The sequence below is a fragment of the Cygnus olor genome, chromosome 1 (assembly GCF_009769625.2).
Source record: "Cygnus olor isolate bCygOlo1 chromosome 1, bCygOlo1.pri.v2, whole genome shotgun sequence".
Classification (NCBI taxonomy): Eukaryota; Metazoa; Chordata; class Aves; order Anseriformes; family Anatidae; genus Cygnus; species Cygnus olor.
Window position 1 is genome coordinate 209261289 of NC_049169.1, and position 21152 is coordinate 209282440.

General features: G+C 71.9%; 4 protein-coding genes across 6 annotated transcripts; 3 read left to right on the forward strand and 1 right to left on the reverse strand.

Annotated features, from left to right (window-relative positions):
- Positions 1–188: 188 nt before the first annotated feature.
- Positions 189–8581, reverse strand: FHIP1B (FHF complex subunit HOOK interacting protein 1B). Of its 3 annotated transcripts, XM_040544671.1 has the most exons (13): positions 8508–8581; positions 8052–8092; positions 4826–5121; positions 4153–4755; positions 3898–4056; positions 3743–3829; positions 3474–3641; positions 3320–3399; positions 2937–3106; positions 1820–2845; positions 1567–1745; positions 1128–1290; positions 189–871 (listed from the first exon to the last, which is right to left on the reverse strand). In XM_040544671.1, the coding sequence occupies exons 3-13, from the start codon at positions 4961–4963 to the stop codon at positions 576–578; spliced, it is 3069 nt and encodes a 1022-aa protein (XP_040400605.1). In that variant the 5' UTR covers positions 4964–5121; positions 8052–8092; positions 8508–8581; the 3' UTR covers positions 189–575. The 3 variants fall into 3 exon arrangements, with proteins under 3 accessions (XP_040400605.1, XP_040400606.1, XP_040400604.1); XM_040544672.1 differs by lacking the exon at positions 8052–8092 and having other exon boundaries at positions 8508–8556; XM_040544670.1 differs by lacking the exons at positions 8052–8092; positions 8508–8581 and having other exon boundaries at positions 4826–5409.
- CNGA4 (cyclic nucleotide gated channel subunit alpha 4) lies at positions 7440–12398 on the forward strand. Its single transcript, XM_040573123.1, has 5 exons — positions 7440–7638; positions 9410–9575; positions 9676–9782; positions 10360–11355; positions 11425–12398. The coding sequence occupies exons 1-5, from the start codon at positions 7440–7442 to the stop codon at positions 12312–12314; spliced, it is 2358 nt and encodes a 785-aa protein (XP_040429057.1). The 3' UTR covers positions 12315–12398.
- Positions 12399–13794: 1396 nt separating this feature from the next.
- Positions 13795–16608, forward strand: CCKBR (cholecystokinin B receptor). Its single transcript, XM_040544679.1, has 5 exons — positions 13795–14056; positions 14732–14983; positions 15052–15316; positions 15420–15547; positions 15769–16608. The coding sequence occupies exons 1-5, from the start codon at positions 13888–13890 to the stop codon at positions 16281–16283; spliced, it is 1329 nt and encodes a 442-aa protein (XP_040400613.1). The 5' UTR covers positions 13795–13887; the 3' UTR covers positions 16284–16608.
- A 1149-nt stretch (positions 16609–17757) lies between these two features.
- On the forward strand, positions 17758–21133 carry SMPD1 (sphingomyelin phosphodiesterase 1). The gene is made up of 6 exons (XM_040544677.1): positions 17758–17964; positions 18651–19414; positions 19739–19910; positions 20003–20079; positions 20328–20473; positions 20553–21133. Exons 1-6 carry the CDS (start codon positions 17779–17781, stop codon positions 20960–20962), a joined length of 1755 nt encoding a protein of 584 aa, XP_040400611.1. The 5' UTR covers positions 17758–17778; the 3' UTR covers positions 20963–21133.
- Positions 21134–21152: the final 19 nt, after the last annotated feature.

The window sequence follows — 21152 nt, forward strand, 5'->3', positions numbered from 1 at the left end:
CAGGGGGCTGCAGGGGCCCGGCTGGAGGCAGGGACCCAAGGCACGAGCCCCCTAGGGCCCTGGTGCAGGATGCAGCTATAGCACCAGCACGGGGGGTGGAGCAGGGCCAGGCCCCCCACACCCAGGGAGCACGAGGGGAGCCCAGTGCCCCGCACCCCCCCACACCCCTGATGGTATGGCAGCAGCACTGCCCTCGACCAGACCCTTTATTACAGAAGGGCTTTGACACAGCACAGACACACCAGCCCTCCCCATGCACCACCCAGCCCCCACGCCCCATGCCCCAGCCCCGGCCCGCCGCCCCACAGCCCCCGTGGGGCTGCCCCACGGCACGGGGTGTTGCATAGAGAGGAGGGGATAGGTGACGGGGTGACAGTGGGGACCCAGGGGGTGGGGGGCAGAGCCGGCCCGCCCCGCGTGAGGCGGCACAGGATCCGGCCCTGCCGACCCCGGCGCATCCCCGCGGGCAGCAGCCTCCCCTTGCCGCACCGCAGCCAGCTCTCAGCACAACATTCATCCCCAATAAATTAAAAAGGTCCGTGCCCTGCGCGTGGTTAAAAAGGCGCCCGCCGCAGTCACTCCTCGGGGGGCTCGGTCAGGAACGGGGATGTGACCGCGTGGGCCTGGGCGATGGCCGCCAGCTCCTTCAGGAACTCGCTGAAGATGACGGCGCAGTAGACGGCGTTCTTGACCCGCAGCGCCTCGCTCTGCTTCTCGGCCGAACCGCGGAAGAGCGTCGCCCCCGCCAGCGCCTGCAGCACCGGCCCGTCCCGCACCTGCTGCAGTGCCAGCTGGGCCGCCTGGCGCGCCCGCGTCGGGCTGTTGGCGTGCCGCAGGATCAGCTCGCCCAGCGACGGCTTCCGGCTGCGGGCTGCAGGACAGCGTCAGCCGCGCCGCTCGGGCACCCAGGAAGAGGCAGCCCCCAGCCCTGCGTGCGGTGCAGCCCCCGTGAAATGCCCCACGCAGCCCCCAGCGCCCTGCACCACCGCCACTGCAGCAGCCCCCTGGCCTCACGCTGGGCCCGGGCAGCCCCCGGCACCGGTGCAGCCCCAGCCCTCCGTGCTGGCCCCCAGCCGTCGTGGTGGGACCCTCAGCGTGGGCACTGCTCCCCCCGGCCCCAGCCTCACCCAGCGTCTCAGAGCGGCGCAGGGCTGGCACCACGCTCGGCGTGTCCGACCAGTCCAGCTTCCCCCGGGCAATCAGGTACTTCTTGGCTTTGAAGAGCAGCGTGGGGAAGTCCTCCTGGCTGGCAGCAAAGCTCTCGATCTTGTTCTTCACCGAGCCAAGGACCTGTGGGAAGGAGGGCGGGAGGGAATCACCACCAGCCCCGGGCAGATGTACGCTTTTCATATATAAATTAATATAAATACATAATACGGATATAAATATAAAAATAAGCAAATATAAAGCGTCTATCACCATATTGATAAGCATTCATTGGAGAGTTGGCCCCTTGGCACCTCCGCAATTCAGTTTCCCACCAATTTAAAAACCAAACCACAACCCCACAGGCCGCCGCTGCTCGCCTGGCTGGCGTTCAGCACCGCCCGCTCCCAGCCTGGGTACCTGCAGCAGGGACTTGACGCTGGGCTGGAAGACCATGTTGGTGTTGAGGAGGAAGGAGCGCAGCAGCGGCTGCGGGTAGCAGGCCAGCTGGGCCACCAGCCCGGTCAGCAGGAAGTTGACGTACAGCGAGTTGTGCAGCATGTTCTCCAGCTTGCCGAACAGCGCCGTCACGAAGGGGCCTGCAGGCAGGGGCACGCGTTGAACGCGGCAGGGGGGACCCGGCCACCCTCCCGCACCCTGTGCCCGGCCCCACCTGTGAAGGGCTGGCTGGGGGGCGGCCCCACGGCACGCGGAGGGCTGGCGATGAGCTGCGCCAGCGGGTCCAGGGGCCGGGGCAGCACCCGCCCCGCAGCCTCCCCTGGCCCGGCCAGCAGCTCGCCCTCGGGCAGGGCGGCGAAGCTGGCATAGGCCTCCTCCTCTTCGCGGGACAGGGGCAGCTCAGGAGCGCAGGGCGGCTCCTTGGGGCTGGGCAGGGCGTCCACGCCACCGTTCTTCATCTCGGCCTCAATCTCCCGCAGCTCCTCCGTGAAGGCCTCGATGCTGACGCCTGCGCCGTTGGGCTCGGCCGGCGCCTTGGCCAGCAGCTCCTCCAGCAGCGAGTCCACGGAGGGCAGCGGCTCCCAGCCCGCGGGCTGCGGCCGGGAGCTGGGGGGGGCCGCAGCCCCATTCTGCGCCAGCCCCTCACCCTGGGGGCTCCTGCGCACCTTCTTCACTGCCACGTCCCCCTCAGGACGCCCTGGCTCCACCAACCCATGTGCCCCGTTCACCAGGGCTCCTGAGTCCTGGGCGTTGGGGCTGGGACCCCCGGTGCAGGGCTCACCGGGGACGGGTGCCCCCCCAGGGCCCTCCCTTGCCCCCTCCTCAGGCAGGCCCCGCTTCTTAGTCCGCGGGGTGGGGGGTCCCGGAGGGCGTGGGGCGCCGCAGCCCTCTGGGCCAGGCGGGTGGCTGCCATCGGGTGTGGGGGCTGCGCCAGTGGCGCTCGGCTCCTCGCCGTCGTAGGGGGCCGACCAGACACGGCAGGCCCAGGCGCAGCGGTCGATGCTGTGGCGCGCGTCCCGCAGGTACTCCAGGTAGTTCCTGTCCAGCTCCGACACCTCCTCCCAGCGGCCGGCCCGGTGCCCGGGGCTGCCGCACGGCGTACCGGGGGAGCGCGGCGGCACGGCGCCAGCTGCCTCAGGGCCAGCGCTCTGCTGCCGCATGAAGAAGGCAAGGCGGGATGGCGTGGAGGGCTTCGGCACTGTCACCACGGAGGAGGCGTCCACATTGGGGCTGCCCTGGCCTGCAGGAGCAGAAGCAGGTGCTCAGGGCGGCACGGGTCTGGGGGGCTCGGAGCAGGGGCTCTGGGCGCAGCGAGGGGACCAGCACCGTACCCTTGGACCAGGCTGCATGCTCCTCCTCCCGCTCAGGCGGCGGCAGGCTCTCGGGGCGGCAGCAGCGTGGGATGAGCGACAGGAATTTGGCGGCCGTCTTCCCGTAGATGTCCAGGTCCCTGACCGCCCGCTTCTGGCTCAGCATGACGTGGCTGCAGGGCAGCAGGTACCTGGGGGGACGCGGGGCTGCGCGCGGGGACGTGCCGAGACCGCAGGACAGGAACAGCAGGGGCCAGCACCATCCCACCCCACCGCCAGACCCCCCAAGGGGTGTCCCCGCCCAGGCGCTTGCCCCTCCGTGCCACAGCCGTGTCTCACCCGCGAGGCAATGCCCCAGCCATACCCTGCCGCCACAGGGCAGCGGCAGGCACGGTGCAGGTTACCTGAGCACCAGCTGCAGCATCACGTCCTCACAGTTGAGGCTGAGCAGTGTCCGGAAGAGGCTCAGGGAGACCATGCAGAGCTGAGGACCGAGGGGGTGTGAGGCAGCTGCAGCGCCCCACGAGCCGGCCCCGCCGCGGCCCCCGTGCCTCTCACCCGCGAGTTGCTGTTGATGCGGCCCACGAGGGTGTCGAGGATGGTGGCGTTGTCGTGACGGTGCAGCAGCACAAAGCGCAGGAAGGTTTTTAGCAGCGCCGTCTCGCTGACGCTGCGCAGGAACAGGTCCAGGTACGCCGTGCTGGCGATCATCTCCTCGATGGAGGTCTGCAGGAGCAGCAGCTGGGCGTGCGCCAGGCCAGGACCTGCGCAGGACACCCCGCAGCCCTGCTGCCCGCCCAAACAGCCCCGGCCGAGGCAGCCCCTACCTTGTGCAGCGCTGGCCCCATGACGGGCACCAGGAACCCGTTGTGGACGTAGTCCACCAGCTGCTTCTGCACCAGCGGGTGGGCAACCTGCAGAGCAGAGGGGTCAGGGCCACCCACACTGCCCTGCACACGCTACCACCACCAGCGAGCCCCACCTGGATGACAGCGTTGCAGAACTCCAGCGAGTTCATGAAGAGCACGAGGGAGGAGACGCCGATCCAGTCCTCGCGGCGCAGGAAGTGCCAGTCATCCCCCCGCACCTCAATCTTGCGAGGCAGAGAGGAGTACAGGGCGCTCAGGCCTGTGGCCAGGACCTGGGGGGACAGGCATTGAGCACAGCATTGGGACGTGCAGCCCCAAGCAGGGCACAGCCCCTGGCAACACAGGCACCACGCTAGCACCGGCCTTACCGGGCAGAAGTAGGAGTTGTCGGTGATGGACTTGGCCACGGCATGGTTGCTGGCAGACATGGCCATGATAAGCAACAGCGCGTCCCTGGCCTGCTGCCCCAGGACGCCCTCGTGGTGGATGAAGGGGATGAGGAGAGAGAATATGATGAGGTTGGCAGGGCCCTGGTCCGTGTGGCTGTGGAAGAAGAGCTCCAGGATGGAGGGCTCCTTGGCCACAGAGACACAGAGCTGGTTGAGCAGCAGCACCAGGCTGTTCTCCAGCAGCGCCGAGGCAGGCTCAGCACAGAGGCTGAGCAGCCGTAGCAGGGGCGTGAGCACAGGCTTGTGCTGCAGCAGGGGCTGCCGGGCCTGGCTGATGAGCATCTCATAGAGCTTCAGCTGCTCCACCTTGCGCTCCTCTGTGAAGTCCCCCTGCAGGTGCCAGCACAGCAGGCGCTCCAGGAGATTCTCTGCCACCACGAACTCCAGGATGGGCCCTGCAGCTGCCTCACCCCGCGGCCGGTCCTCCGCCAACAGGTTCAGCATCTGGTAGGTGTTGTTGCGCACAGCGCTGAGGTCGTCAGGGGCCGGCTTGCAGCCCCGCCGCTCCAGGATCCGCAGCACCTGGGGGCAGCGGTGTTAAGTGCCTGGCTGGGGGGGCGCCCTGGGCTCGCCCCCACGGCGGCTCACTCACCTGGGACCAGTGGTTCTTGAAGACCATGAGGCAGGTCTCGGGGTCAGCGGTGACGGGGCTCTGCAAGCTGGCGCTGCGGGCGGTGCGGTGCCCGGCCCCCCGGGGGTTCAGCTTGCTGAGCCAGCTCATCCTCTCCATGGGGACGCGGTGCGTGGCGGGGGGGCGCTCACAGGCAGCGGTGCAGCACCCTGCAGGCTGGGCCAGATCCGACGTCTGCGCGGCGGTGCTGCGGGGGCACGGGGCAGCGGCCAACCCACAGGGTCCCACACTCCATGCTGCTGTCACCCCGGCCTGGGCTGTGGGAGAGCAACGGCTCAGCACAGGTGAGCTGGAGCAGCAGGGACCCTCGGCCCGGGACCGCTCTTCCCAGTCCTTGCACCCCGCAGGCAGGCGTGCCAGCGTGCAGCAGGGAACGGCAGGACTCCTGCCCCAGGAGCAGAGCCACGCCGCCATCGCCTGCACCGCACCCAACCCTTCCCCGTGTAGCGGCACTGGGTCACGCAGCCAGGGGTGACACTGGCTGCCCGCTCACCTGCACTGGCCTTGGAAGCTCCAGCGGAGCCCTGCCGGGGCCTGGCTGCACCGGGAAGCTCCCGGAGGGGCCAATGCCCCGCCGCTATGCCAGGAGGGGCGGGGGTGCTGGCCCTGCCATCCTGGAGCTGTGGCTGCCCCGCAGCTGGGCTCACGCTGCAAGCCTGGGCTGCGGCCGCAGGGGGCGAGGAAGCTCCTGTTGCCACCCTGGGCCCGGGGAGGGGAACAGGCATGGAGCAGGACAGGCAGCCCCCCCCCACACACACACACACCGCATCAGCTCTTGGCAGCACACGACTGGAGAGCACGGGCAAGCAGCAGCACTGGCATGGGGACGGCTCCACAAGCGCTACCAGCTTGCAGCAGCCCCAGGTCACCACGGGAGGCAGAAGCCTGGAGGGGAGCACCCAGAGCAGCCCCCCAGGGAAGCAGCCTGGCGGGACCCCAGGCCCAGCCCCGAGGCAGCAGGACGGGCAGGACGTCACCTACCTGCGCGCGGGGCTGGGGCAGCAGCTCCCAGGCCTTGCACAAGGCCCCACGGCACAGCCAAAACCCCTCAGCTTCGCCCCAGCATGTGCCGAGAGCCCTGAGACGCTCACGGACAGGCACTGCCGTGTCCCAGCACCGGGCACCCGCTCCTGTGGGCTTGGAGCAGGGCCAGGGGGGCCCAGCCTCGGGAAGGGGCCGGGTCCTGGGCGCTGCCCTACGGGCGCGCGGCAGCACCGGGAGGAAGAGGCGGCAGCGTCGGCTGCCAGGAGGTGGGACGGGACGGGACGGGACGGACGAGGAAGCAGAGCGGAGGAGGGCTCTGGCGCGGCTCTGCCTCCACACCCAGCCCTGCACTTTGAACCCCGGAGCCAGCCGGGAGCCAAGTGCGGGGGCACCCGGTGGCACCGGGAGAGCTGCCCCCAGCCCGGCCCCGTGGCGGCAGCAGGCTCAGCCAGGCACGGGGCCCCGCAGCCGTGGCACAGTGAAGCGCAGCAGCTCAGGCACCCCAGCCAGAGGCACAAGGCCCCACGCGCTCAGCCCCTTCTCCCCACCAGGGCAGCACCGCGGCTCTCGAAGCCGTGCCATCAGCCCCTGCCCAGGGCACAGGGCTGTCCCAGTCCCTGTCCCCGGCATCCTCCGGCCCCAACACAGGCACCGGCACGGACCAGGCCCCACGGCCATCTCTCGGGGCACGGGGCACCAGCAGAGCCTGGCCCTGGGGCTGTGGCAGCACCAACGAGGGGCACTGCAGGAGCGAGGGACACAGGGCCGGGGCGTCCCCAGCAGGAAGGCTCTGCCCTGACTGCCACCAGGACACGGCAGCGTGGCAGCTGGGGGCAGCGCATGGAGCCATGGCTCCCACACTCCCTGGCCTCCCCCCAGTGCCACCGAGCACCTGCGCTCCGTCCCCACACCTCGTGCCGGGCATCCCCTGCTGCCACCAGCACAGGCGAGGCCCTGGTCCCGCTGCTCCGCACGGCGCCGTCCCAGCACAGGCCCAGCACAGCCTTGCCAGGACTGGTGGGACACCACCGGGGGCAGGAGGGCAGCACCGGGACAGCGCCGGGGGGACACCACAGGGCCACAGGCGGGCTGTGAAAGAGGCCAGTCAGGGAAACCTAAACCACAAAAGGCACAAAAAGGGAAGTGAGCAGCGGCACGCCCAGAGCACAGGCTGAGACCCGGCATGGGAAGTGCAAGGAGCTGTCGGGCAGCGGTGCCGGCAGCTTCCATGTGGCGTGAGCGGCACGGAGCTGGCGCTGAGGGCAGCCGAGCACCGCGCTGCCAGCAGCACCGCCGGGGGAGGCAGCACGCTGCCGCCGGGTATTTTAGGAACCTGCCAGATGTATTTATACCACGTGGCGAGGAGCTTCCCATTCCAACATGGGCGCAGTCTTACTGCAGTTGCTAAAGTTAGACCCTGAGGAGTCAGCGCGCTCAGCACCTCGCGCCAAGCTCCCGCGGCGCTGCCGCCACCGGGACAGCCACGGGCAGCACCCGCAGCGCTGAGCCACACCGGGCCCCACGCCGGGCAGGGGGAGGCACGCGGACAGACGGACCCGGACAGAGCAAGGCGCTCCGTGAGGCCCAGCTCATGGCAATACGTCGCAGAAACCAGGCCTGGGGTGCTGCGGCTGCACTGGGACCGGCCGGAGCCCCCAGCGGACATGGCCTGGAGGGGGCTCGGCCCGCACCGGTGTCCGGCACCCACCTGGCACCAGAGCGGGGACTCCAAGAGGTGACCACGGCGTCGAACCTGCCTCGGTCCCGGGGACTCGCGCATTGTCGGCAAGGTGCGGGGCGCGTCCAGGGGCGCCGAGAGCACCGCTGCCCCACGGCGCGCAGCACCAAGCGCGGCCACCAGCCCGGTGCCTGGCAGGCGGTGGGCACGGGGCGCCGCGAGCCACGAGTGCTGCTGCCCGGCACGGCCGCACACCCGGTCCCACACCCGGGGGGCAGCGGGGGCGTCCCAGAAGACGTTCGGGACACGCGCCCCCGACCCGACGGCAGCATCGCTCCACGGCCGGCCCACGCCACGTGCCGGTGCCACTCGTGGAGGCACAGCCGCCCCAGGCCCGCCAAACCCGGACACCCCTGTGAGGACGGACGGACGGACAGACAGACGGACACGTGGACACACGGACGGAGCAGCCGTGCCCCCGCCGCTGCCCGCGCTCCCCGTAGCCCCGTCCCGGCGCCCTCCTACCTGGGGTCAAGGTCGCGGGGCTCCGTCCGTCAGCGCCGCGCCTGGGCAGGGACAGCGGGGTAGCGGGGTAACGGGAGCGGCCCGCGGGGGGCGCGGGGCCCGGCCCCGGTACGGCCCGGCCGGGGCTACCCGGGGACACCGGGAGCGGGGGCAGAGCCCGGGGGGGGGGTCCCGCCAGGGCCGGGCCGCGCCGCTCCCCGCAGCCCCCGCGCGAGGACACCCGCGGCCGCCACCACCCCCGGTACCGGGTCCGGGCGCCCCGTCCCCAGCGCCCGCCGCTCGAGGACAGCCCCGGGCCGGGCCGGGCCGGGCCGGGCCGGGTCCCCCCCGCGCCGCGGCCAAGGGCACCGGCCCGCCCGCCCCGGGAGGCCCCGCCCCGCCCCGGGAGGCCCCGCCCATCCCCGGGGCCCCGCCCCCCCGGCCCAGCCACCTCCCGCCGCCCGCCCCCGCGCTCACCGGCCGCCTCCGGTGCGGGCCCCGCGCGCCCGCCGCCATCTTCCCGCCGCCGCCCGACGCACCGGCGCGCGCACGGCCCCGCCCGCGGCCCCGCCCCGAACACCGGGGGGCGGGGCCTGCGCGTCGGGGGGCGGGGCCGGCGCTTGGCCACAGCCTCAAGGCGAGAGCTCATTGGCTGCGCTGAGACCGGGGCGAGGCCCGGGGCGGGGCCAGGTGGGCAGCGGGGCGGGGCGGGGCGGGGCGGGGCGGGGCGGGGCGGGGCGGGGCGGGGCGGGGCGGGGCGGGGCGGGGCGGGGGCACCGGGGCTGTGCAGGGACTTACCCCTGCCCCTGCCCTGCCCCCGTACCGGCACCGGGCACCGGGCACCGCCGCGCGCCGCGGGGCACGGGCAGCCCTCCTGGGGCACGGCGCCCCCAGCTGCGCCCCCCGCACCGGCTGTGCCTGCACCGGGCACCGGCCGCCACCCCCCGCCCCCGCGGCGCCCCCCGTCCCGCTGCCAGCCCCGCACCGCCCCGAGCCCGGCGGCAGCGCCGGCGGCACGCCGCCCCCCGCGGCCCCGGGGACGCGCACGGCAGCGCTCGCGTCCCGGTGCGCGCGTGAGCAGCCCCCAGGGACCCCGGTTGCCAGGACCCGCCCGGCACCGCCGCGGCCGCGCCCCGGCCCCGCAGCAGCACCGCGATCGGGGTGCAGGATGCGCAGCCTCAGCGCGGTGCTGTCCCGCCGCTGGGACCGGGCCCCGGCACCCCGCACCGGCCGCACGCAGGGGTGAGCGAGGCCCGGCTGCCCCGCCGGGGGGACCGGGCACGGGGCACGAGGGGGATCCCCCACCAGCGCCGCTGCCCCGTGGCGGGGTGCGGCTGAGCGGGGGGCGTGGGGCACGGTGGGGCACGGTGGGGCGGCAGGGCCCATCCCGGGAGGGGCCCGTGCACCGCGACCCCCCCCGTGCCTCCCCAGCAGCGCTGCCGCTCCCCGGAGCTGGATCCTCGACCCCTCCGGGGACTGGTACTACCGGTGGCTCAGCGCCATGGTCCTGCCCATCATGTACAACTGGATCGTCATCATCTGCAGGTGCCGGGGTGCGGGGTGGGCGCCGGCGCTGCAGCCAGGGAGGTGCCCCAGGGGCCGGGGCCAGCTCTGGGCAGCCCGGTGACGGTGCCGGCGCTGCCAGGTCCTGCTTCGCCGACCTCCAGGAGCAGCACGTGGTGCTGTGGCTGAGCCTGGACTGCCTGAGCGACGCGCTCTACCTGCTGGACATCGCCATGCACCTCCACACCGGTCAGTGCCCCAGTCCGCCCACACACCCAGCCGCACGTTCACCCACTTGCACAAACACAACGTGTGTGTGCACGGGCACGGGCACACACAATTACACGCAGTCACGCATGTGTGAGCACATATGCATGCCCATGTGCGCGTGCACAGATACACGTACTTGAATGTGAAGACACGCATGCACAAACCTGTGTGACATGCATGTGGCACGTGCACACACACACGGCACACACACGCGTGTCTGGCACACACAGACCTGGGAGCACAGCGGTCACCGGGCAGGGGGCAGGGGTGGGGCCGGGCTGACATTTTGGGGTGGGCGCCCATCTGCCGAGCCCCTCAGCAGTACAGCGACGCGGGCAGCACGTGGCCCCGTGGTGACATGTGTGATGCCCCTCACCTCTACCAGCACAGGGCCACCCCACACCCTCTCACCCCCCATTCGGGTGCCCCCATCCCACAGGGAGCCCCCATACCCACGAGTCCCCTGCCCCCAGCCCCGCCACATCCCTCCCGGACCCAGGGCCCTCCACCCCCCAGGGGCTCCCCACGGGGCCGAGTGCTGACTCACTGCCCCCAGGCTTCCTGGAGGAGGGCATCCTGGTGCAGGACCGGGCGCAGATCCGGCGGCGCTACCTGCGCTCTGCCTGCTTCCCCTGGGACGTGGCCTCGGTGCTGCCCACCGACCTGCTCTACCTGCACCTGGGGCCAGCCGTGCCGGCCGTGCGAGCCAACCGCTGCCTGCGCGCCCCGCGGCTCTTCGAAGCCTTTGACCGCCGGGAGACACGCACTGCCCACCCCTACGCCTTCCGCATCGCCAAGCTGATGCTCTACGTCTTCGTCACCATCCACTGGAACGGCTGCCTCTACTTTGCCCTCTCCACCCACCTGGGGCTGGGTGCCGACGACTGGGTCTATCCCAACGCCAGCCGCCCCGGCTTCGCCCGCCCGCTGCGGCAGTACCTGCATAGCTTCTACATCTCCACCCTCATCCTCACCACCGTGGGTGACACGCCGGAGCCCCAGCGCGAGGAGGAGTTCCTCTTCATGACCGCCGGCTTCCTGCTGGCCGTGCTGGGCTTCGCCACCATCATGGGCAGCATGAGCTCCGTCATCGCCAACATGAACGCAGCCGATGCCGCCTTCTACCCCGACCATGGCCCGGTGCAGCAGTACCTGCAGGCACATGGTGTTGGGGGGCGGCTGGCGCGGCGGGTGGCCGGCTGGCACCAGCACCTGCGGGCGCACAGGAAGCTGGTGGGGGAGCGGGCCGCGCTCCGGCACCTGCCCAGCCGGCTGCGGGCTGAGGTGGCTGCCAGCGTGCACCTGCCAGCCCTGCGCAAGGTGTCCCTCTTCCAGAGCTGCGAGCGCGGTGTGCTGGAGGCGCTGGTGCTCAAGCTGCGGCCCCAGGTCTTCAGCCCCGGCGAGTTCGTGTGCCGCACCGGCGACGTGGGGCGTGAGATGTATTTCATCCGCGAGGGGCGTCTGGCCGTGGTGGCGGCCGACGGCGTCACACGGCTCGCCATCCTGGGCGAGGGGCTCTACTTTGGGGAGATCAGCCTCATCAACATCCGAGGTGAGCCTCTGCCACACCCCTGCAAGCACACCCTCCAGCCCAGGCCTCACCGCAGCCCTGCATCCCCAGGGAACAGGTCGGGAAACCGTCGCACCGCCAACATCCAGAGCATCGGCTACTCAGACCTCTTCTGCCTCTCCAAGGAGGACCTGACAGAGGTGCTGGCCGAGTTCCCCAGCGCCCGCGCCCTGATGGAGGCCAAGGGCCGCGAGATCCTGCTGCGCATGGAGAAGCTGGATGTGCATGCTGAGGCGGCGGCGGCGGCGGCAGCGGCGGAGGAGGCTGAGCACCGAGTGCAGGCGCTGGAGGTGGCCCTGGAGGAGCTGCAGACACGGGTGGCCCGGCTGCTGGCCCAGCTGGAGTCCAGCGCCTTCAAGCTGGCACTGCGCATCGGGCACCTTGAGAGCAGGGCCCAGCAGCGGCGCCTGGCCGGGGGACGGGCTCCAGCCAGGGACCAGGCGCCTGCCAGGCTGCAGGGACCTGATGGGGGATGGGGTCCTGATGGGGGACGGCGTCCTGATGGAGGACAGGATCCCACTGGGGCACAGGGTCCCACTGGTGTGCAGGGTCCTATGGGGGTGCAGGGTCCCACAAGGGTGCAGGGTCCCACTGGTGTACGGGGTCCCACTGGTGTACGGGGTCCCATGAGGGCACAGGGTCCCACCAGAGTGCAGGGTCCCAATGGTGTACGGGCTCCCACTGGTGTACGGGGTCCCACCAGGGTGCAGGTTTCCATGGGGATGTGGGGTCCCACTGGGGTACAGGGTCCCATGGGGGCACAGGGTCCCACCAGGGTACAGAATCCCACTGGTGTACAGGGCCCCACTGGTGTACAGGGTAGTGGGACAGGTGTACAGGGGCGCACGGGGGTGCAGGGCCCCACTGGTGTACAGGGACCCACCAGGGGCCAGGGTCCCATGGGGGTGCGGGGCACAAGACGCAGAGGCCCCCGGCACTGAAGGTCAAGGGACCTGTCCGGCTGTCAGGTGTGCGACTGCGGTGACACTGGGTGCTTTGTGACAGCCATCGCTGGGTAACGATGACAACAGTCGCTAGGTAACAAGGACAACAACCGCTAGGTGATGGTGACAATAGTTGCTATGTAACAATGACAACAGTTGCTAGATAACGAGGATGGTTGTTCATGACCGAACGGGAGCTGCGGCGACGGGGCAGCGGGGGCAGGCACCGGGCTGTGCCCTGGCAGGGCCGGGGGGCTCCCAGCACAGCGGCCGCAGGAACCAGAGCAGGAGAGAGACGTGGCCAGGGCCACCTGGGTGGGGAGAGGACAGGAGTGGGAAGGGACAGGAGGGGACAGGAACGGGGATGGGGTGGGAAGGGACAGCGGGGGATCGGGCTGGAGGGGACAGGAATGGGGACAGGAAGGGGGGTGGGACAGGGATGGGACGGGAATAAGGGTGGGTTCAGAGATGGGGATGGGGATGGGGATGGGAAAGGGAGGGGACAGGGTCTGGACAGGGATGGGGACAGGGAGGGGAGAGGATGGGTGAGCAGGTCAGGAGGCAACAGGGATGGGGATGGGACAGGGCCAAGGTTCAGAACAGGGGCAGGGATAGGATGGGAACAGGGAGGGGGATGACATGGGAGGGGACAAGACGGGATGGGGCGGGAGGGTGCGGGGACAGGGATGGGGATAAACACGGTCAGAACAGGGACAGGGACGGGAATGGGACGGGATGGGATGGGGAAGGGGACAGGGAAGGGAGGAGACGAGAGGGTCAGGGACGGGTTCGGAACAGGGACGGGGATGGGGATAGGGCGGGGAGAAGGACGGTCAGAAAAGGGACACGGAGGGGGGTGAGATGAGGACGGAACGGGAGTGTGGGTGGGAAGGGGATGGGGTCGGAACAGGGATGGGGTTGGGGACGGGAGCGGACAAGGGGGCCGAGATCTCCGAGGCCCCGGGTGCGGCGGCAACGGGAGCGGCCCCGCGCCCCCGGGCGGACCCCGGCCCGGCCCCGGCTGGGAGCGGCGCAGCTGCGGCAAACAGCCCCGGGCAGCATGGGCAAACAGCGGGCGGCACCCGCCGGCAGCCGCTGCCCGGGCACCCGGGAATGCTGCGGGGAGCGGCCGGAACGGCCCCGGCAGGGCGGGGTGCGAGCCCCGAGCCCCCCGAGCCCTTCGAGCCCCCCGAGCCCTTCGAGCCCCCGAGGTCCCCGAGCCCCGGCCCCACGTGGGGTCCCTCGAACCCGGCTCCCGCTGCCGGCCGGCGGCCCCCGCTGCTCCGCAGCCCGCGGCCCCCCCGCGCCCCTCTGCCCCGCCACCGCCGCTCCCCCCGGCTCCCCCCGGCTCCCCCCGGGCTCCCCCCGCTCCCTGCCGCTGCCGCGCCCCCGGCCCGCCCCGCGCCCCCGCCCCGCGCCCCCGCCGCCGGGCGCCGCCCCCGCTCACTCTCCCGGCGGCTCCGGAGCGAGCGGGGCGGCGCGGAGCCTCCTCTCGGGGCCGCCGCCGGTGCCGCCGCCGGGGTGGGCGCGATGGGCGCGGGGCGGCTCTGACGGCGGCTCCGGCGGCGCCATGGACCCGCGGCGCCTCAACGAGTCCCTGCAGGAGCTGCTCTGCCGCCCCGGGAACGGCACCGGCACCGGCACGGACACCGGCACCGGCTCCGGCTCCGGCTCCGGCTGGAACAGCTCCGCCTGCGACCTCCTCCGCAGGGGCCTCCGCGGGCCCCCGGCGCCCAAAGGTGAGACCGGGGCGGGGTGGGACGGGACGGGACGCGGCAGCCGGTCCGTCCCGCCGTGCGCCCCGTCTCCTGCCCGGCGCAACCCGGCGCGCCCGCGGTTCCCCCGTGTGCCCCAGCCCCGCCGGCCCGGTGCCCAGCGCCCGGCAGCCCTGCAGCGCGGCTCGGGGCCGGGCTGTGCCCGCGCGGGGGCAGCGAAGGTGCCGGGCGGAGGCGGGAGCGGAGCCCCGGGGCGCGCAGCCCCCGCCCCGGTGCCTCGGTCCCGGTGCCCGTCGCTGGCCGCGCGGCCGGGGCTCGCTCAGCTCCCGGCGCGAAGCCGCCGCGGTCACGTCCGAGCGCGGCCGGAGAGCGGGGGGCTCGGGGCTGCCGGCGCCCGGCCCCGGGGAGCGTCAGCACCACCGCGGCTCCGGCGCCTGCCCGCCCGCTGCCCTGGTGCTGGAGCCCAGCCTGGGTGGCGTCGTGCCCGCCGAGCCGCGCTGGGGAGGGAGAGCGCCCGGGCATCCTGGCACCGCATCCGCTGCAGTGATGGCCGCGGGGACGTCCCGGCTCTGCCCACCAGACGCTCGCTAGGGCTGGTGAGAGCCCGGGCACTTGGCTCCGTCCGCGGCCACACCACCCTCGCCATGCCCGGTGCGCCCAGACGCGCACTTGGCCGCCTGTGACCCTGCTGCCCCACAGACCTGGACCTGACAGTGCGCGTCCTGCTGTACGCGCTGATCTTTGTGCTGAGCATCTGCGGGAACGCCCTGGTCGTGGCCGTGCTGCTCCTGAACCGCCGCCTGCGCACCGTCACCAACTCCTTCCTGCTGTCCCTGGCACTCAGTGACCTGATGCTGGCACTCTGCTGCATGCCCTTCACTCTCGTCCCCAACCTCATGGGCACCTTCATCTTCGGGGAGGCTGTCTGCAAGCTCATGGCCTACCTCATGGGTACGGTGGGTGGGGGGCGGGGGGCTGTGCCGCACCGCGCTGCGGGCGCTGACCCTCGCTGCCCGCAGGCGTCTCCGTGTCGGTCTCCACCTTCAGCCTGGTGGCCATTGCCATCGAGCGGTACAGCGCCATCTGCAACCCGCTGCAATCCCGCGTGTGGCAGACGCGCTCGCACGCCTGCCGGGTCATCGCCAGCACCTGGCTCTTCTCGGCGCTGCTCATGCTGCCCTACGCCATCTACAGCACCACGCGGGCCCTGCCCGCCCGCGGCGCCCGCCCAGCCCTCAGCCAGTGCACGCACGACTGGCCCAGCGAGCACGTCCGGCAGGCCTGGTGAGCTGGCCCCGGCCCTGGGCCGCACGCTCCTGCACCCAGCACAGCTGCTGTGGCAGGGCTGGGTGAGGGGCTGCCATGCAACAAGTGCTGTGCCTTCCAGGTATGTTCTGCTGCTTCTCATCCTCTTCTTCATCCCTGGAGTGGTGATGATCGTGGCTTACGGGCTCATCTCTCGTGAGCTCTATCGAGGGATCCGTTTTGAGTTGGACATCAAGGGGGAGGCTGCAGGTGAGGCGATGGGGAGCTGGGGACCTGCACAATCCTGCAGGGCACAGCTCCGCTCAGCACCTCCTGCCTGGGGCACGCAGCAGGGCTGAGCCCCCAGAGCTGCCTCGCCTCCTGACACCTGTCACACCGGGCAGGCCGTGCTGCTCCGTGCCTGGCACTGCACGGGTCCGGGTGGTGCCCTGGGGCTGGGGACGTGACCATGTCCTGCTCCCCTCCCACAGCCCAGCGCAATGGCAGCGCGGAGCTGGCACCTGCCTGCGATGAGGGGGATGGCTGCTACCTGCAGCTCTCCCGGCCAGGCGGCGCGCTGGAGCTGCGTGCTCTGGGCACAGCGGGCGCACAGCAGGACCGGGCACGCATCAACAGTTCAGAGGCAAAGCTGGTGGCCAAGCGGCGTGTGATCCGCATGCTGGTGGTCATCGTGGCCATGTTCTTCCTCTGCTGGCTGCCCATCTTCACTGCCAACACCTGGCGTGCCTTTGCACCACGGGCAGCCCAGCGCGTGCTCTCGGGGACACCCATCTCCTTCATCCACCTCCTCTCCTACACCTCCGCCTGTGCCAACCCCCTCATCTACTGCTTCATGAACCGCCGCTTCCGCAAGGCCTTCCTGGGCACTTGCACCGCCTGCCGCCACGCCTGCCCACGCCGCCCGCTCGATGAGGACGTGGCCAACGTCAACGCCTCGCTCTCCAAGTTCAGCTACACCACTGTCAGCAGCCTCGGGCCCCCCTGAGCCCGGCCCCGCGCCCCTCTGCCCCCGCCAACTCCCCCTCGTGCCCTGACGCAGCCCCCTGTGCTTCGCGTCTCCTTTACCCCTCCAGCCTCAGTGGTACCCGCGAGTCTCCGTGTGCCCCACCCCCCCCCACCTGCCCCGGGGCACCCCCCGTGCCTGCGGGCTCTGCGCTGCGGCCCTGGGCTGAGCAGGGCGCCGGCGGCCCCCGCGCTCCCCTCGCCCCACCCGTGGGGCCGGAGGCGGAGGTGATGGGGGGAAGCCCCCAGCCCGGGCCCTCCCTGCTCGCTCCCCGCGGGCTGCAGCCACAATAAAGCCTTTGCCTGGTGCCACCCGCCCCGCTTCTCACCCCGCCCCGTCCGCAGCTCACACCCCCGCGTAGGCACGTATACACACTCGTGTGCGTTCATGCACACGCAGCTGCTCGGGTTTGCACAGCCATGCATGCTCGGGCACACAGCCCTGCACACACGCCTGCACACCTGTGCACGTGCACACAGCTGCGCCTGGCACTTGCACGCACTCACACCTGTACCTGCACACGCACACAGCTGTGCCCCCCCGGACACAAGCACAGCCCCTGGCACCCAGCAGCAGATCCCGTGGGCAGCAGCACAGGACCCATGGGGGGGGGGGGGCTGAGATGTCCCCGTGGGCAGCAGGAGGGGGTCCCCACAGGCTTCAGGTGCTGTGCTCCCGTTCAGACAGTGCCCACTGGACTCCCTCTCCCACAGCACCTGGTGGGACTCCACCTCCCACAGCGCCTCTCCCAGGCTCCATCTCCCACGGCTCTCCCGTGGGACTACGTCCCCCTGAATGCCTTAATGGGCCTCTGCCTCCCACAGCCCCCCAACAGGACTCCCATAGCTCCCCAGTTGGATTCCACCTCTGACCAGCGGGGCTCCATCTGCCATAGCCCCCCCCGTTCCCTCCATGCCCCCACATCCCGCAGTGCCCCAGGGGGGCTCCATGTCCTGTACCCCCCCGTTCCTTCTGTGAGCCCACGTCCTGCAGTGCCCCAGCAGGGCTCCATCTCCTGTAGCCCCCTGTTCCCTCCGTGACTCCATCTCTGACCAGCGGGGCTCCATGTCCCGTAGCCCCCCCATTCCCTCCATGACTCCATCTCCCATTCTGACCCGCGGGGCTCCATGTCCCGCAGCCCCCCCCGTTCCCTCCGTGACCCCACGTCCCGCAGCACCCCAGCGGGGCTCCACCTGGCCGTGACCTCACGGGACTCCGTCTCCAGGACGCCCAGCAGGGCCCCCATCTCCCAGCAGGGCCTCCATCCCTCCCCCGCGCTGCCCTCCCGGCCTCCACCGAGCGCCGCGTCCCGGTGCGATCGGTCGCTGGCCGTGCCCCCGGGACTCCCCCTCCGGCCGTGCCCGCTACCCCGCGGGACTACATCTCCCATCGTGCCCCGCGGGGCGCCCCGCCCCCGCGCTCCGTCCCCGCCCCCTCGCCTTGGCCCCGCCCCGCCCCGCTCGGAGCCGTCCCGGCCATGGCGGTGGGCGCGGGCCGGGCCCCGCCGCTGGCCCTGGCGCTGGCCCTGGCGCTGCCGCTGTCGGCGGCGCTGTCACCGCCCGGCGCCGCGCTGCTGGAGGCGGCGGGGCCGCGCTGGGGCTGGCGCAACCTGACGTGCCCGGGCTGCCGGCTGCTCTTCGGGGCGCTCGACCTGGCGCTGCAGGTGCCGGCGGGCAGCGGGACGGGGGGACGGGGCGGGGGGGACGGGACCGGGAGGAGAGGGGAGGGGAGGGGACCGGGCCTGGGGGGCACCGGGGCGGAACGGGACGGGACGGGACGGGAGGGCACCGGGACGGGGGGGGGCTGGGGCGGGGAGGGAAGGGAAGGGGGGGGGGGGGGGCGGGGGGGGGAGAAGGGAGGGGAGGGCACCGGGACGGGGAGAGGGGGACGGGACGGGACGGGAAGGGAGGGCACCGGGAGTGCGAGGGGAGGGCACCGGGACAGGACGGGAGGGGAGGGCACCGGGACGGTAGGACACCAGGATGGGACAGGCCAGGATGGGAAGGCAGCGGCATGGGGACAGGAACAGGGCCGGGATGAGGCCGAGGCAGGGGCTGGACAGGAACGGGCAGAGCGGGGCCAGCGAGGTCGGGGCCGGGGCCAGGGCCGAGAGGGCACAGGGATGGGAGCAGCGAGGCCCGGGGCAGGGCTGGAGCCTCGTGACAGCCGCTGTTGGGATGGGACGTGCCTTGTGGTGGGTCACGGGACGGGACGGGACAGGGACAGCTGGGGACAGAGATGGGCGCTGGGGCCAGGAAGGGGAAGGGGAACCCGGCCGAGGCCGCCCGCTTCCCCCGGGGCCGGGTGCCGGCAGAGCGAGGACCAGCGCGTCCCCATCGCCCGCCGCAGCTGGAGCCCAACGTGGTGCGCGTGGGGCGCGTGGCGGCGGGCCTGTGCCAGGAGCTGCGGCTGGCGCGCCCCGAGATCTGCCGGCAGGCCGTGCAGCTCTTCCAGCGCGACGTGGTGGCCGCCTGGGCCCGCTCCGTGCTGCGGCCCAGCGAGGCCTGCGGGCTGCTGCTGGGCCCGCGCTGCGGCCACTGGGACATCTTCGGCGCCTGGAACGTCTCCCTGCCCGCCGCCCCCAAGCCGCCGGTGCGGCCCCCGGTGCCCCCGCCGCCCGGCGCACCCAGCGCCCGCGTCCTCTTCCTCACCGACCTGCACTGGGACCGGCTCTACACCCCGGGCAGCGAGCCTGCCTGCCCCGACCCGCTCTGCTGCCGCGGCGCCGCCCGCCCCGGCCCTGGCGGCGCTGGCTTCTGGGGCGAGTACAGCAAGTGCGACCTGCCGCTGCACACCATCGCGGCGCTGCTGGCCCAGCTGCGCCACGCTGGCCCCTTTGCCGCCGCGTACTGGACGGGTGACATCCCGGCACACAACGTCTGGCAGCAGCGCCGCGAGGACCAGCTGCTGGCCCTGCGCACCGTCACCGCACTGTTGCGCCAGCACCTGGGCGCCCTGCCCGTCTACCCGGCCGTGGGCAACCATGAGGCCACCCCCGTCAATGCCTTTCCCCCACCCTACGTGCGCGGCAACCAGTCCTCGGCGTGGCTGTACGACGCGATGGCTGAGGCCTGGCAGGACTGGCTGCCCCCGCCGGCGCTGCAGACCCTCCGGTGGGGCGGCCGCGCAGGGAGCAAGGGGCTGGGGGGGCTCCAGGCCGTGAGGACCGGGCGGGCTCTGGGCTGGCTGCGGGGCACAGGGGCAAGGAGCTTGCAGGGCACGGGGGGACTCCTGGTGGGAGGGTGCTTGGACAGGCGGGGGTTGGGGCTGCAGATCAGGGGCACACAGGGGTCTGAGGCAGGGGCACTGCTGCTTGGGGCAGATGAGGGGAGGAAGGGGGCGTCTGAGGTACTGCAGGCTGGTGGGGGACGTGTGCCAGACACATGGGGATAGCGCAGCCCCGGGCAGTCAGCGCTGACACCCCCCCTTCCCTGCAGAGCCGCTGGCTTCTACACGGTGCAGGTATGGCCTGGGCTGCGCCTCGTCTCGCTCAACATGAACTTCTGCTCCCAGGCCAACTTCTGGCTGCTCATCAACTCCACCGACCCTGCGGGGCAGCTGCAGTGGCTCGTGGGCGTTCTGGAGGCCGCCGAGCAGCAGGGGGAGAAGGTGGGCATCAGCAGGGTGGGGGGGTCCCAGGGCCCCGCAACCCCTGTGCATCCCGTACCAGCCCCCCCTCTCCCGGCTGCTGCTGCCCCTAGGTGCACATCATCGGGCACATCCCTCCAGCCCACTGCCTGCGGAGCTGGAGCTGGAACTACTACCGCATCGTCAACAGGTCAGCCTGCGGAGGGCCGGGTCCGTGCCGGGGCCCTGCTGCGCCTGATGCCGTCCAAGGGCAGGAGGCCAAGGGCGAGGGCTGGGTGGGAGCTGGCGCCAGCGGGTGCCGTGGGCGCAGCAGCAGCCAGGCTGGTGCAACGAGTCACGGGAGCAGCGGTGTGGGGTGGGGCCAGCCCCGGGCAGCGCCGCGGGGCCGGGGCCGGGGTCTGGCGCTGGCTGCCCTCACCCCTGCTGCCCCACGCTCAGGTTTGAAGGCACCATCGCAGCACAGTTCTTCGGGCACACGCACGTGGACGAGTTTGAGATGTTCTATGATGAGGACACCCTGACGCGCCCTGTCTCTGTGGCCTTTGTGGCACCCAGCGTCACCACCTACATCAACCTCAACCCCGGTGAGCCCTCCATCCCCGCCCCTCCCCTCCCGCTCTGGCTGTGGTGCGGCCCTGCAGAACCCCTGACTGCTGCCCCCAGGCTACCGCGTGTACGAGGTGGATGGCGCCTACAACGGCAGCTCCCACGCTGTGCTGGACCACGAGACATTCATCCTCAACCTCACCGAGGCCAACATGCCTGGGGCAGAGCCACACTGGCAGCGCCTCTACCGCGCCCGTGAGGCCTACGGGATGGCCACCGCCTTCCCCGCCGACTGGGACCTGCTCATCCGCCGCTTCCAGGATGACGAGCGCCTCTTCCAGCGCTTCTGGTACCACTTCCACAAGGGCCACCCGCCCCGCGAGCCCTGCCTGGAGGCCTGCAAGGCGGCCCTGCTCTGTGCACTGCGCACCGGCCGCTCAGCCGACCCCAGCCTCTGCCGGGTGCTGCGCCCAGCCCGGCCTTTCCGGCAGATCCTGCAGCTCTGGCGGCAGCGGCAGCTCTGCTGAGCCCGGGGCTGGCAGCGGCGCCAGGGGACACGTGGGGATGGGGACAGATACTCACCCACTCTGTGGGGTGGGAAGGGGCCCCATCCTGGCTGCACGGGGCCACCACTTGGCCCTGCACTCCGACTGGTGGCAGCCCCCAGCCGGCTGCATAATAAAGGTTGGTGATGGAGAGAGCCGGCTGCTGGCCCCG